Raw genomic sequence first — 16921 nt, 5'->3', positions numbered from 1 at the left:
CGGGATGGTTATGTGGGAATCCCTGTTGTGGACTAATGAGACCCCAGGTCTACCCAGTAAAACCCCTGTTGGCCGCCTCAAGGCTTTAAGGCGAGGCACGGGAAACGATCGGGACCATGCTTCCGAAACCCCGCCAGCGGCTGTCCGAACTGCGGACTCGACTTCGGAGGAACTGTTTCCCTTTACTTCTCTAAGAGTGCGCCATTTTTTGCGCATTTGCCATCCCAGGGACCCTCGTGTAGGCGACAGACGTCCCCGAGCCTGCCGCCAACGGGTACCCATAAGGGGGAAATCGACGGTTGTACGCCAAACGGTCATTATATTTGTAGCCCGTTTTAAATGTTAATTATAATATATATGTAAGGTATGTAAAAGAAAGTTCGATTTTTAAATGTAAAATGTTTAGTTTTCTAAATGTTTAGATGAATAAATAACATCTTATTATATATATATTTTTTGTTTTATTCATTTACCCCCTTTTCATAAAACTTTACTTTGTTAAATTTGAATCTCAATTGTTTAATCAGTTCAACTATGAAGCTTGTTGTTTGTTGTTGTGTTTTATTGTACTAGTACAATTGATGAAGAATGGTATATTGTACTAGACAAGCTTCATAGTTGAACTGATTAAACAATTGAGATTCAAATTTAACAATTTCTTAGTTCTGGCTAATAAGATGCATAAGTCGATGCAATCATGTTCTTAGTTGAACTTATTAGGGTCAAATAGTTGATACAGTAATTCTTCATGTTAACATTGATTTACATCTTAGTTGAAATGATTAAACTATTGAGATTCAAATTTAACAATATCTTAGTTCAGGCTAATAAGGTGCATTAGTCGAGGTAATCATGTTCTTAGTTGAACTTATTTGGGTCAAATAGTTAATACAGTAATTCTTCATGTTAATATTGACCTACATCTTAGTTAAACTGACTTGTTTGTATTAGTTGGTACAGTAACTTATCATGATAATAATTATCAAGCCCTTAGTTGATCCTGCTAGGATCAATTAGTTAGCATAATTATTTTTCGTGTAAATATTGAACAAGATCTTAATTGGTTCAGTTACATAGATATAGTAATAGCAATCAGAATTACCTTATTTGATATGTCTAAGTTCTTGTTAGGCTCGTATGGAATCAAGATGCTTGATTACGACTATCAAGATATTGATAGGGCCAACCAAATTTTTTTTAGAGTGTATCCAGGGGAGCTTTAATAATTTGCTTGGAGGATGAAATATCATCAGAAGAGGAAAATAATCGAAGTGCGGAAGATCATTTATTCAAATCTCGTGATACAGAAGGTGCATTTGAGATTTTAGTACAAGTGGCTTCACCGCTATCAAATAAAACGTTCACGAAACTATCGACACCGTCAAGACGGCCGTCATGCAAATGGCGGCACCGCTTTTTGACGTTACGGTGTCAATCACCGCCCTCTAGGAAACCGCGCCATTTGGTTTACATAGACTCCGTTCTAGTGACGTCATTCACCGCTGTATTACGGCCGCTATATGACGGGTATCAGATAAGGGTCCTTATGCACATGGAACATGGTTGATTGTTGATTTTAATGATGATTTTATTCTACAGGTGGTGGTCGGAATAGACATCGCAGAGCTTTTGATGAAGAACAAGCGAGACTATGAATTCAATACTAACGCGAAAACTACGCAACAAGGTTAGTACAGATTTATTATGTGTTCCGTTCCACGTCTGAGATCTTCATTGAGAGCGTAACGCCTCCGGTGACCGATAGATGCCGCTAGCGTCTATGTAGTCGCTCCGCCGCCTCGCCGTGACGTAGTTCCGCTTCCCTTTCCTGCAAACAGACACCCGCCCCCCGCCACTCGCCGCCGCTATGTCATTGTTTCGTCGACCGTCCTGACCGATGGTCCGCAAATTTTTTTTGCGAACATTTTTGCAGCATGGCGCTTTAAAAATTTTCGATCCAAGTTTGTTCGATTAAATAGCGAGATATAGCCAGAGATCGCCACTACTAGTCTTTTGGCGGTCTCGGGATCGATCTTCCAACGGTGCTTTTCGATTCTACCCACTTTTTTTTTTTTTTCTTGCTAAATTATCTTTTACATGCCATGCTGCTAAAATCGTTACCGTTAACTCGCATTTTCGAGAATGAAGTAGGAAGTGCGTCAACAAGTCGTTTCAAGTGTCGTTTTTACAACGTGTGGTAACGTAAGTCGCTCCGCATCGGAGAAGAACGCGCGTCATCGTGCCTGCCGCGGGGAGCGGGGCCGGCCCGGCGCGGTGGGGTGCCGGGGCCGCGCTGCAATAGGATAGGTTTGGATTGTCTCAAACCATCTGGTAAGCCAGTTTAATGATATTCTAGCTGTATTTGGCGTTCGGAAGCGCATTGCGAATGCCTACTTGGACGCTAAAGCCCCGGTTCTCGTCCGATTACCGCAGGTGTCGGCCGAGGTCGGTGCTCGTGCTCGGAGCCCGGGAGTATTACCTCGTGTTGTTAGTTTCCGACGCGACAGTTCGTGTCGTTCGCCGCGTCGGCGCTGTCGACTTTCTCTTGTCGTCCGAGGTGACTCCGAGACGCCGCGACGCTGCGGGCCGGCGCCCGAAATGTCGCGGCGCAGGCGCTTCCGGTCCGCGGGACTCCGAGAGACGTCACACGCCCGCTCCTGTTGCTACGGTCGCGGCGCGGGTGGATCGCGGACCTCTCGGTCCCGTCCTGGCGCCAAGGTGAAGGCGGACCGGACCACGGGGAGCACGCTACTGCATCTCGACTGCTCAAAGTGGAAGGAAGGTAAGTTACGTGGAAGCCACTCTGTGGAAACACTACGAGTACAGCGGCGGGGCCGTTCGCCGCGCCGGTTGCCATCTATCAAGGCGTCGGGCAACAGTGTCGCCGTGATGTTGCGTGCAACTACGCCACCATGGTGGCGCCAGTCGCCACGCGCACGCCTCCCCCCCTGTGCCGGCGAAAGACGCTACGGTGGCGCTGCCCGCCACGCACATCGGTTCCTCCTGAGCCGGCAACGTCCATCACGCGCATCGGCGCGATGGCGCCTCCCGAGCTGGCGGTGGCTGTAGCCACGATTGGCGCCGCCCACCTCACGCATCGGCGCCTCTTGAGCTGGCCGCCACCATGGCGCCTTACGCACCAGCGAAACAGTGGCGGACCGCCACGATGGCGGCACCCGCCTCACGCGTCGGCGCCTCTCGAGCTGGCTGCCACGATAGTGCCTCTCGCCTCACCAGCGCCTCCTGAGCCAGTGGCGGCCGCCACGATGGCGCCGCCCACCTCACGCTCCGATGCCACCCGAGCCGGCCGCCACGATGGCGCCTCTCGCCTCACGCACCTGCGAGCCGGTGGCGGGCCGCCACAAGGGTGCCGCCCGCCTCGCGCACCGGCGCCCCGAGCTGGCCGCCACGATGGCGCCTCACGCACCGGCGCCTCCCGAGCTGGCGGTGGCTGCCGCCACGATGGCGCTTCTCGCGTCACGCGCCGGCGCCTCCCAAGCTGTCGGTGGCTGCCGCCACTATGGCGCTTCTCGCGCCACGCGCCGGCGCCTCCCGAGCTGTTGGTGGCTGCCGCCACGATGGCGCCTCTCGCGTCACGCGCCGGCGCCTCTGCCGCCACGATGGCGCTTCTCGCGTCACGCGCCGGCGCCTCCCGAGATGTCGGTGGCTGCCGCCACGATGGCGCCACCCGAGCTGGCGGTGGCTGCCGCCACGATGGCGCCTCTCGCGTCACGCGCCGGCGCCACCCGAGCTGTCGGTGGCTGCCGCCACGATAGCGCCTCGCGTCACGCGCCGGCGCCACCCGAGCTGTTGGTGGCTGCCGCCACTATGGCGCTTCCCGCGTCACGCGCCGGCGCCTCCCGAGCTGTTGGTGGCTGCCGCCACGATGGCGCCTCTCGCGTCACGCGCCGGCGCCCCTGCCACCACGATGGCGCTTCTCCGGCGCCTCCCGAGATGTCGGTGGCTGCCGCCACGATGGCGCCACCCGAGCTGGCGGTGGCTGCCGCCACGATGGCGCCTCTCGCGTCACGCGCTGGCGCCACCCGAGCTGTCGGTGGCTGCCGCCATGATGGCGCCTCGCGTCACGCGCCGGCGCCACCCGAGCTGTCGGTGGCTGCCGCCACGATGGCGCCTCGCGTCACGCGCCGGCGCCACCCGAGCTGGCGATGGATGCCGCCACGATGGCGCCTCTCGCGTCACGCGCCGGCGCCTTCCGAGCTGGCGGTGGCTGCCGCCACGATGGCGCGGCCCACCTCACGTACCGGCACCTTCCGAGCGGCGGCGGTTGCCATGATAGCGCCGGCAATTACGTCGATGCTGCAAGTACGACGCTGTCGTCCTTTGCAATGGCACCCATGTTCTGTTCGTAAGAAAACTTACCTGTTGCCGTTCCCAATGATATCGCCAGCGGCCGTGTCGATGCAGCCCGCCAAGCCGACGCCGGCCGGGCGCCACGCCGCTGCCGTCCGGCGCCACGTGTACCACGGTACCAGTTTTCCCTGTCCACATGGCCCCATTGAGGTACGCAGGCGCTTATAGCTATGGTGCAACAGCACGAGCAGACCGCTAAACTCTTGCTTTCGGTTAAGGATCCCTCCGTCGCCAAGGCGACGGCAGACAAGGTCCCGTGTGCTCCGCTCAAAACCGAGGTTGAAGGCATTGAAAAGGTTTGCAGTGTTCACATAATTATCGCTCTACTTGCCCGCGCTCTCCAGCTTAAGTTCCGTCTTACAAAGACGAACTCGTTCGCCAAGCCCCTAATAAACAAAATGGGACAAATAAACCCGCTGCGCCTGAACGAGCTTGTGTTTCCGGTGCCAAGAGAAAGGGGCCAGGAGGACTCCAGCAGTTTCCATCTGTCTGTCTTCGACTTTATCGAAACAGTTTTGTTAAGCAAAGCGCCAAAATCGATTTTAGACTTGATTTCATCAGTGCGATTTCCTTAAAAGCATGCTACCATGTTCCTATACAAGTTTGACTGAAGGTTTTTCGTTTTCTCAACATACAGACCTGCCTTGCTGCCGAGTTTCTCACAGAAACTATACTCGATGCCTCCTGTTCAGTCTCAAATTCGCAAACGTTAGTTTATGGAGATTGCACCGTCGTAGTCCTCACCTTATACCTGTAGTCCGTTAATAATGGTAGACAATGTACGAAGTGAGGCCCTTCAAGTGGAGAGTAATCGTTAACGGGCCGCACCTGCAGCGCTGACGACAGGAGTGTACTACAAACATACAACCGTTACTACGGTTGTCGAAAAAACTGCTGATGCCAGCAGATCGTCTATAGTTCGCGCTGGTTCCTTGCTACTTACCAGGTCGGTATAACCCCCAAAGGCGACGGTTTATCAAAAAGTCACTGCGTCCCCCGAGTGGCAGCTGCGCCCAGAAGCCGCCGAGACTATCTTCGCCTGATAGGCACCTTGTTGGCCGGCCTCTCCGCTTTCGAGAGCCCTCGCACTGTACCACGGTATGTCTTAATCGACTCTTTGAAGTGCTACCACGACGCGTTTGGCAGCTGCCGGTGATACGACTTGACATGGATATCTCCACCTCCCAGGCTAGTCTGTTTACTGTGACGGCGTGATGAGGAGAGCTTTCTCGCAGCTGTGGTAAGCTTGCAATTTACTGGCGGTCCTAGTGAACACAACGTCAGACCACCATCCCTTACAAGTCAACGACCTTAAGAATCGAGGCGTAGCTCCTGTCAGATAGGACGCTCCAACACCGAGCCGGCGATAACCGGGTATTTCCGGTTCCGGTACTGGTTGTCTAAAAAACCAGTACCGGGGAGCACTGCCTAGATCGTCCCCTTGTCGAGGTCGCTGTACGCCCACAATGTAGAAATGATCATCATGATGCATCAAAAATGAGATCGTCTGCCAGGTACCTCTAATACCCAGTGAAGTAGCAAGCTATCTCAGACATCTATTTCTATTATCCATGTTAGCTTTCAGAATGATACTTGTTCAGAAGCCTGTAACAAGTGCTGTATGTGAACCACTATCGGACACTATGCCTTCTTCCATCGTCATTAATAGCGAGACCAGCGCCTCCCAAACCACCAGCTTGGGACGCGAGAAATCTTATTCAAATTACTTGCCCTAACTTGAATAATCCTACAACGTACCTATATAGAAGAGCTGCCGCACCTTTACTGTTAGCATCAGGCCGCAGGGTCAATGACCTTACCCTACTACACTGTAGCCCAGGCAATTACACAGATAACTTTGACGCTATTATTTTGTGTCCGAAATTCGGTTCTAAACCAGATAACGTGTCTCACCGACTGGACTCTCTTAGAAGCTTCGGAATAAAGTATAGACCCAGTAGGTAGTCTGGGTACGTCAACTTGTGAGAATTACACAAAATGTTAGGGAACACTGCGCTTATTTCCTTCAGACACAGTAGTCTCATCCAATCCGGCCTCGCCTACGATTGCTTTCGATCCATGATGTACTTAATCACTAAATTAGCTGAAAAACTATCCAATTACTTAGTGATATTTTGGCTTAAGTTAATTGGGAACATGACTCTTTCTTTAGACGATCCTATCGCCGAGATTATTCTGCGGATCGGATGCGATTTCGAATGAGAAATCTCTCAAACCAGTTTAACGTCAGATTCGAACCTGGGATTACAGTTTAAATTCTCAATTTCCTGTAATGCATCATTATAACGAGTTATTGATTTCATGGGTTGCAGTAAGGCGTATATATATTTATTCTTTCTCTGAGTTATATGACAGTAGGTGTAGCCCTAACGCTTGCGCGCCCGCTGACTCGCCACCAGGAGATAATAAACAGGTCTCAATGAAGATCTCAGACGTGGAACGGAACACATAATATAAAAATTTTACCTTCCAATAAAATTATTATTATGTTTCCTTCCACGTCTGAGATCTGAGTAATGCCTTCCTGGCAGGCTACTAGGCTACTTTTATACCGACAGTACTTCTCCTCAACAATGACATAGCGGCGGCGAGTGGCGGGGGGCGGGCGTCTGTTTGCAGGAAAGGGAAGCGGAACTACGTCACGGCGAGGCGGCGGAGCGACTACATAGACGCTAGCGGCATCTATCGGTCACCGGAGGCGTTACGCTCTCAATGAAGATCTCAGACGTGGAAGGAAACATAATAATAATTTTATTGGAAGGTAAAATTTTTATATTTATTTAGATTAGATTTTATTTTAACTTTTTCGACGCCGTGTCAAACACAAGAGCTGTCACTCGAACGCCAAACAATGACAAAAACAATGTCAAAACTTAAATTGAACTTTATGCATATGCACATAGGTCTATGTTGCTCTGTGGTCTGTGACCGATTAATCCGTCTTTGGCGTTGGACCTACGTAGGCGGAATAGTCCCTATGACGGAATTAGCCACATTGACCTTATATATGTTTGACGCCAATGTCGGTCTGTATGATGTAAGGCATTTTTGGCATAAAATGGTTTTAAATCATATGATTATCGTAGGTTTTTTTTAAATTAATGTTTCTCGTTAAATAGGCCTTAAAAATACCATTTGAATTTGAAATCTATACTGAAGGAAATACAATTAAATTTCTTTTGTTATGAAATCGAACGAAGCAAATTAAATGCAACTCTGTTCCAATTGAAAATGGTTTAAATTACATTGAAGTAATTGATACTACAGATAGGACCGTGGGCCTTACGGGGTTAATATGAAACATGTCCTTTACTATGTCGTATTGTCAATGTTTTATTTCCATCAGCCGACGGTCGAGGATCGAGTGTGTCAGAGGAAGACAGCAAAGCAGCACCCGCGACAGACCAAACCCGTAAGTGCATACACATTAACACTAATATAGTCCGTCAACCAAATCTTGTCAGTAGCAATGTAAAGCAAACTAAAGTAGGGCAACACTCAAAGAGCAGTATTGCGCTAAGAAAAGCAGCAATGTACATAGAACCAAATGAAAACAAATAAGGTGACGGCTGTCGTTCACGATCCACATTCCACAGATAAAACACAGATGACACGCGTTTTGGAATTATTTGAACACAGTGTTGCTAACCCGCGATTTTTCAAATTTGCCGCCTTTTACTACTGACAAGATTTGGTTGACGGACTTTAAATAGTAATTGACTGTAATACTTATAAATATATTTTCAATGCTCGTAATAGGTGTTATTGGGCGTTTTGTTTTTGTTGTCCCCTACACTTTTTTTTCAAATTTGGGATTTTTTATGTTATTTCTACCCAGAATCACTAGCTCTTTCTATCCTAACAGGAAAAAAAAAGTGTCCTAAGGTTTTTATTTCCATTACGTCACCATTTTTCATAGACTTTGTATGGCGGTCGCGGAATGGAAACATCGAAAAATGTATGGAAATTTTGCGACACTTTTTTTCTCCTATTAGGATAGAAAGAGCTCGTGATTCTGAGTAGAAATATGTAACATAAAAAATCTCAAATTTGAAAAAAAAAACAGTGTAGGGGACAACAAAAAAAAAACGCCGTATTAGGTGATGCGGTCATGAAATCCTAAATTTTGAACTAGGGCTGTAATGTATTTTTTTCATCACACCACTTGGTACTTGCTAGGCGATGCGGTCCGTAAATCCTATATTTCGACCTAGGGATTTTAGATTACATTTACTTATATTTCCCTTTTCCCCTCACAGGTGTGATGATAAACAGTGTGTGTGCCGCGGGCGATACAGGAATTACGAACTCGTGTTAATTAAGCTCCCGCCTTCCGGTTCGGGCTTCAATTGCCACCCGTTCGGGTATTCTTGTTTACCGCCCTTAATGAAATGAAATGAAATGCGTTTATTTTGCTTAACATTATGTACAGATAAATTGGTAAAGTCAATTGTATTATGTCCAGATAATGTCAATACCTTATACTAGTAGGCATGCAAAATATTTTAAAATCTATTTACATTATATTACAATAAATTACCTAATCAATTACAATAACATAAAATGAGAATAACAATAATTAATAATAAATAAAATGTCACAATATTAATAAAAATTTACGTTTAAATATTCCTTAATGCTATTAAAATTGTGCTCGTTTAAAAATATTATAATTTCTTTTCTAAATTTAATAAATGGCATGTCTCTTAAGTATTGTGGCAGTTTATTATATATTATGTATGTCAACATAACACACAATACTATTCGAATACTTTTATCGTACTTTACTGTGTGAGCAATTCCATTCGTTCATCATTCGTTCCATTCGTCTCTTAAATTGCGGCGTTATTCATAAACGTCTGTTAAGTTAATCGGCAGATCGTTTGTCCCTCTCTATAGCATAACGACAGATAGGGACAAACGACGATCATTAACTGATTAAGTTAGCAGCTGTTTATGACTGACGCCATAAGACGTTATTTTAAACTGGACTTTATTGCAGCACCCGAAGAGCCCAATATTGCGCGGCAGAGCGGTATCGACGAAAAAGCCGCTTTGGACCAACTGAGAGAATATCTGACTTACGGAAACAGGCAGGAGGCTATCGGTAAGTAGTTTAATATTTGTTCCTGCCTCTACTTTACCTTTCAACTAGCCCCCGCCCTGGCTTTGCACGGGTTAACAAATTATACATAAACCTTCCTCAAGAATCACTCTATCGATAGGTGACAACCGCATGAAAATCCGTTCAGTAGTTTTTGAGTTTATCGCGAACACGTAAACAGACAGACGGGTTTACGCTTGTTTTATAAGGCGTAGTGATTAAAAGGGGGCGTAAAGCCAGAAATTTTGTCGATGTGATTTATGTCTTGGTTAGGCTCTCTGATGTGCTGCTGGCAAGTTCCTTTGTTTGCGAAATTTAAACTGTAGGAAGCAAAATGGAACTTATGTTAAACCAGGGTTCGAAATTATCCAGATAATTAGTCTTTGATAATTATGCGAGGTATGGATGGTGCTATATCGTCAGGTGACAAGCAAAAGTCACTAATTACTATAAAATATTTAAACAAAAATCAACCTTCTTTTCGTACTAATATGGTTCACTATGGCTATGAACTTGTGGTGGTACTTAGTGACTTTTGCTTGTCATCTGACGATATTTATTTTCTTTAAATTCAAACTGTTTATACGACAACGGTTTCACTCACTTGAAACTCTTTGATAGTAAAACATAATGATTGGGGCATTTTTATATTTTAGGTTATTATCAAATCGATAATTATCAGGCATAAAAATCACGATAGTTGGGCGTTTTCTAAAATAAATATTGAAAACCCGATTCTCCCAGATCCTGGTGTTTTTGGGTTCTGTCAACTCAGAATCACTAGCATATTCAATCCTGGTGATAAAAAAAGTTGTCCCAAAATTTTGTATGAAAATTGTACATTCCACTACGTTACGTTACATACAAGTGGAAATTTTTCTCATACTAAAAACGTGACGTAATGGAATGGACATATTGGGACATCTTTTTTTAATGGTAGGATGGAGAGTGCTGTCGATTCTGAGTAGAATGAGCCCAAGAATGTCCAGATTTGAAAGAATCGGGTTTTCGATATTTATTTTAGAAAAAGCCGTTATCAAGACAACTATCATTGATAATTATCCTTTCGGACCCTGCGTTAAAATTATCCAGAAATCTATACGAACATTTTCAACTCCCCCCCCTCCAGAATGGGCGATGTCCCACAACCTGTGGGGGCACGCGTTCCAGCTGTGCGCGCACGCGGACCGGCGCACGCGCGCCGCCGTCGCCGCGCGCTTCGTGGCCGGCGTGCCGCGCAACGACCCGCTGCACACGCTCTACCACACGCTGGCCGGCCGACAACCCCCCGACTCTGAGGTAACTGCCCACAGAACCAAAGATATATAGATATATATTGTACAGCCGGCAGCAGAAGTTGCTAAGCGGGCCAAGTGTTCAAAATTACCTTGACACGCTTTTATTCTCCTCGTTAAGATCATTTTGAACACCTGACCCGTTTAGCAACCTCTGCTGCTGACTGTAACTCCATATAAGTAAAGTCAAAGAAAAAAAACTTACCTCGGAAAATCAAGAATAAAATGTTCTCAAATAGATGGCGACATACCTTTGGTCAATACTCGTGTAGATGACGACACCGTTTGATATTTAACAATTTTAACACATATCAGTGAAAGAACATGAGTCGAAGTCATATGGTGTTCTAAAAATAATAAAATATAAAATATCATTTACATTTTACATAAATATTTTGATTAATTTTATTCATTTTCATTTCTAGTTTTTATCCTGTGTCAAAAAATTGCCCTAATTTACTAGGTATGACTACAGTGTAGAGGTATTAGGTATGACTATAGAATGGGCGATGTCCCACTACCTATGTGTGGTGGTAAAAAAATAAACCAATTGTATTTCATTTCAGTGGGGTGACTGGCGTGCGCACGCCGCCATCATACTATCTAACACTTCGGCAAAACCAGAGAACGAAACAAGGACGCTTACGCAACTTGGTGAGTACTGAATACACTCCGATTTTTAAGGTTCCGTACCCAAAGGGTAAAAAACGGGACCCTATTACTAAGACTTCGCTGTCCGTCCGTCTGTCACCAGGCTGTATCTCATGAACCGCGATAGCTAGACAGTTGAAATTTTCACAAATGATGTATCTTTGTTGCCGCTATATTAACAAAAACTAAAAATAAAATAAAAATTTAAGGGGGGCTCCCATACAACAAACACGATTTTTTTTGCTCTATTTTTTGTTGATGGTGCGGAACCCTCCGTGCGCGAGTCCGACTCGCACTTGGCCGGTTTTTTACAATAACAGCGGATGTCACTCGGAGGCCGTTTATGTTCCTAAGTATTTAGCGGTCTGCCGTCTCTCATAAGATTCTGCATATTACTACGCGTACGTGTACGATTACGCACACGCATCCGGTGTGAACAAGCCTTAAAGCAGGCAGACGTTGCTTTAACTGATATTGCCTGTGTCCAGATTCACCAAAAAAGTTTTCGGGTGGATCAACTATTTCTTGTTATTATTCTGTCCGGTCAGTCAAAAGACAATAGTAGCATAGTTTGTTAGAAGACATTGTACACCACCTTCTGACACGCTTGGTAGACGACCCTCTATGGAAAGGGTTTATAAGTATCACAAAAAAACCGGCCAAGTGCGAGTCGGACTCGCCCATGAAGGGTTCCGTATTTAGGCGATTTATGACGTATAAAAAAAATTACTTACTAGATCTCGTTCAAACCAATTTTCGGTGGAAGTTTACATGGTAATGTACATCATATATTTTTTTAGTTTTATCATTCTCTTATTTTAGAAGTTGCAAGGGGGGGGACACACATTTTACCACTTTGGAAGTGTCTCTCGCGCAAACTATTCAGTTTAGAAAAAAATGATATTAGAAACCTCAATATCATTTTTGAAGACCTATCCATAGATACCCCACACGTATGGGTTTGATGAAAAAAAAATTTTTGAGTTTCAGTTCAAAGTATGGGGAACCCCAAAAATTTATTGTTTTTTTTTTCTATTTTTGTGTGAAAATCTTAATGCGGTTCACAGAATACATCTACTTACCACGTTTCAACAGTATAGTTCTTATAGTTTCGGAGAAAAGTGGCTGTGACATACGGACGGACAGACAGACAGACATGACGAATCTATAAGGGTTCCGTTTTTTGCCATTTGGCTACGGAACCCTAAAAAGTAGATTCACCCTTTCACAAGTGTAATATCTTTCCTCAGGTGACACCCTAATTTCCCGCGGCCACCTCTACTCCGCCCAGTTCTGCTACATCTCCGCCCGCGTGCCTTTCTCGCGCCACCCCCTCGCCCCGTTCGCCCCGCCCCCTTCCGTCCCCACCTCCCCTCCCCGCCTCGCCCTACTCCTCGCCGACTCGAGGGCCGACTCGCTGAACCAGCTCGCTACGAACGAGGCGATCTTCGCCACGGAAATATACGAGTACGCGCTCTCGCTGAGTCAGGATTATTGTATCGGGGAATTGCAGGTTAGTGACATTAAGTCACAGACTATCCAACCTCTAGACATAGCATAGTCGCGCTACCCCCTCTGCCACACATACGGTAGCGTTACTCCATCTTCGAGCCAATCCCGTGCCGTGATTGGACCGTGTTTTTGAACGGACCAATCACGGCACGGGATTCGCTCACCTCGTCCCCCCGCACCCCCGTATTTTTGGCAGCATCGGTTTCATGAAAGAATTGGCCTAAGCTCAGTCTAGAGGTTGGATTGTCAGTGCATTAAGTAAACACTATATAAGTAATTAGCGACCCGCCCCGGCTTCGTACGGGTTAACAAATTATACATAAACCTTCCTCTTGAATCACTTTATTTATTTAAAAAAAACCGCATCAAAATCCGTTGCCTAGTTACATACAAACAGAGAGCGGGAAGCGACTTTGTTTTATACTATGTAGTGATGTGCATGAGCTGTAGGGGGCAGCACAGGAGCCCCTTGTAAATGTCAAGTTTAAGTTTCCGATTTAGGCCACAAGATAGCAGAACCTCCAACGTGCACTGTCCCTATAAATACTTACAATAATTAATTATTTTTGCGAAGGTCATAGCTTACAGCATATATGCGAATTTATTACCCTTATTTTATTCACCAAAATCAATCGATTTTTTGATGAAACAAAAATGATTGGACAATATTATTAATTTATACTTTTTTACAAGCTATTATTTAACTTTTAATGTATGTGTGTTGCAAGCTAAATTAACCCTACTTCCCATTATTCAATTGAACAAAAACTTCACATACGTATGTAAGTCGGGTAACAATGCAATATTGTGGGACCATCGAGCTGATCTGATGATGGAGACAGGAGGTGGCCATAAGAACTTTGTGATAAAGCAACGTAACTTAATTTTTTTTGGTTTTGTTAAAATTGTATCCATAGTTGCAAAGAAAAGTACAGTCAGCAATCAAATCGTATCATCAGTGGCGGATTTGCAGTCTTTGCCGCCCTAGGCTCAGACCCTGTAGCCGCCCCTTCAGCATCAGCACCCATCATATTGACTACATTTAGGTCAGGCAACGAAAAGGTATAGAGGGAAATACTTGGGACACATTTTTAACTTAGTAACTTTGTTTGGACTCGTTAGGAGGTGAAAATATCAAAAGTCCCCGGCCGTAGCCCTTGAGCGGGGGTAGGGGGGTTTGATTTGAAGGTTCCATTTTTCGGTTTTCCGCTTATAATATCTTAGAAACTATGCGTCGTTGTGACATGATCATTATACAAAATGAAAGCTGATTAAATTTGCTACACGTTTTATACAGTCGAGTTTTTCGATAGGTATCTTGTTTAGTTTTTGAGATAGCCGCTCTTGAATGTCTATAATTTTGCATTAAATTTCCATCAATAATATTCACGGTGCTCACGAGAAAAGGAACCCCAAAGATTTTAACAGTGTAGCAGATCTGCGAAATCGACTCCACACTCGCGTTCGCGGCGATTCGCGCACGAGTGTGGAGGGCCCTATACAAGACTATTGTGCGTGAATCGCGGCGCGACTTCGCCGAGCGAACATATCGCGACGTTGACGTATGACTCCACACTCGCAAACTTCTCGGTGATTTCGCAGTTTAGTTCGGGTCAAGATGGCTGAAAAGCATCAGCTTATCGAGTTTAACTGTCATTTATCTAAGGCATCATACTTGCTGTAGCTATTGTTCCATTTTGTTTTGTTGTAAAACCGTAAAATATAGCCGCTATGTATAATAGAATTAACATTTATCTTGCAACTGATGAGCCAAAATAGTGTGTATTGTGGAGTCTTGCAAGTTCGCGCTTCGCGCCTCCTTTGACGCTGGCCGAAAAACCGACAAAAAACGGGGAACAAGGCGCGAAGGCGTGAACAATCTGTGAAATCGACGCTACATTCGCGTTCGCGGCTTCGCGCCGCGATTCGCGCACAACTGTGGAGGGCCCTCAAGATATCGAAAAACTGTACTAAATAAAACTTGTAGCAAATTTAATCAGCTTTCATTTTGTACAATGATGAGTCGTTAGAACGCATAGTTTCCGAGGGTTGTCTATTGTTTGTCCGAAAATTGTATAAAATAATACTCATATGCCCGAATTTTATTTGCCCGAATTGTTTGTTTACCATAAAAATGATGTGACATACTCTTTGTTTACCCGATTATTAGATTTCAGAACGTACGAGTGCCATACATGTTGTTGTCCATATTATTAATTGTAATAATACTATTTAATAGAATATTTAAACGCCATACTAAATAATGGTTTTTCCCCGAATCTATCTAGTCACTATAATTCTGGCATACGATTACGATTACGCAGTTCGCCCTAAGAGCCGGAGCAAGGCGCGCAAAAAAAAAAAAGGACCAAACATCGACTTCTGAACCTAACCTTTCCGAGTCGGAGTGCCCCGGAAAGTCTTGCTCGCTCCCTTCGCTCGCTCGCTTGTTCGCAGTTCTAACCTAACCTAACCTACTTTCTGGGAAGCAATTTGAATGGCAAATTTTATTATGGCTACAAAACAAACAAAGTTTCTGGCAGGTGACTAATATAGTAAACAATAAGTATTGCATATGTAATTATGGGAAACAATATAATGGCTGTTGGCTATTATGGCAGATGAAATTATGGCAAATGAAATTCTGGCAAGTGGGTGTATACCGTTTCCGAGATATAAGCGAAAAACCGAAAAATAGGACCTTCAAACCTCCCTCTTCCCCCGGCTCAAGTGCTACGGCCGGGGACTTTTGATATGTTCTCCTCCTAACTAGTTCAAAGTTACGAAGTCAAAAATTGTGTTCCAAGCATAACTCTATACCTTTTTTTGAGAATTCGTTGCCTGGCCTAATTTTGTGTTATTTCTTGTTATCATCAGCGATTTTTTTGCCACAATTTGCCGCCCCTAATATCTCGCCACCCTAGGCTCGAGCCTACTGTGCCTTATGGGAAATCCGCCACTGCGTATCATGTATCAAAACAGAATTATTTGTCTTTTTTTCTTGTCTCCTTATTTTTGTAAGTGTATATGTATAGAAATGGTATGGAAGGTACAAAACTAAGAAAAAAAACCAGTGCACGGTGGTTGTTTTTGTTATTAATAAACAAAACTTGCAATGCGCAGAATCACGTTTTGTATTTAATTTAAAATAAATCTTAAATAAGGTCATTAAAGCAATGCAATGCGAACGTATTATTACATTATACACCCATTTATTTTTCCTTACCTCATGTTTTTTTTTTCTTTTGAATTATGTACGTTTTATACATGTTCGTTACGCAGAGGAAGTAAGTGTTACATACTCAAGTACCTAACTCCCTTTAAGAATTGGTCACACTATTGCTAAACATACTTTGAAAAACGAGCATACGTAACGCATATGACACATCACTGCGTACTTATACGCTCCATCAAATGCCGGTGTGTTGGATCTTTTATTGTTCATATGTTTTACTACTAAAGTACAGATGTAGTGCATTAGTACATTATTGTCGAGGCTCGGAAGTAGCTACTTGCAGGCTGAGGATTCGTTTTAAACGGACGACCTTGGGAGTCCGTTTAATTGAATCTGAAGCCAGCAAGTAGCCTTCCAGCCGAGTCATATATAGTGCTTTTCTCAAAAATGGTGCAAGAAATAGAAATATTTTACAGAAGCAACGTTCTAATCACAGGTTCTAATTTTCACAGAAAAAAGTAAAACCATTAAAAAGATTTGCTTGCCGCCTTAAAAAAAATAAAAGAAGTGTATTTTTCTGCTGAAAATACGCCAACCTATTTGAGACACCTAAATAGTCGCGGTACCAACATTAAGCCTGTAACAGACTATCGCACCGCACCGCGACCTTGTTATCGTCGCACCCATAAGTGAGAGCGAGAAAGAGATAGGTATCTGTTTCTCGCTCTTACTTATGAGTGCGACGCTCCAAGGTCGCGGTGCGGTGCGATAGTCTGTTACAGGCTTTATAAT

General features: G+C 44.8%; 1 protein-coding gene across 1 annotated transcript in view; it reads left to right on the top strand.

The window, feature by feature from the left end:
- The window catches only part of LOC134660708 (uncharacterized), a 60748-nt gene that overhangs the window by 19336 nt on the left and 24491 nt on the right, over positions 1 to 16921 (top strand). Inside the window, exons 12-17 of the mRNA XM_063516490.1 lie at positions 1600 to 1687; positions 7739 to 7804; positions 9395 to 9499; positions 10626 to 10795; positions 11358 to 11445; positions 12693 to 12955. Coding sequence (XP_063372560.1) covers positions 1600 to 1687; positions 7739 to 7804; positions 9395 to 9499; positions 10626 to 10795; positions 11358 to 11445; positions 12693 to 12955 — 780 coding nt within the window. The remainder of the gene's footprint in view (positions 1 to 1599; positions 1688 to 7738; positions 7805 to 9394; positions 9500 to 10625; positions 10796 to 11357; positions 11446 to 12692; positions 12956 to 16921) is intronic.

The sequence above is a fragment of the Cydia amplana genome, chromosome Z (genome assembly GCF_948474715.1).
Source record: "Cydia amplana chromosome Z, ilCydAmpl1.1, whole genome shotgun sequence".
NCBI classification, from domain to species: Eukaryota; Metazoa; Arthropoda; class Insecta; order Lepidoptera; family Tortricidae; genus Cydia; species Cydia amplana.
This window is presented reverse-complemented; position numbering and strand designations above follow the sequence as displayed.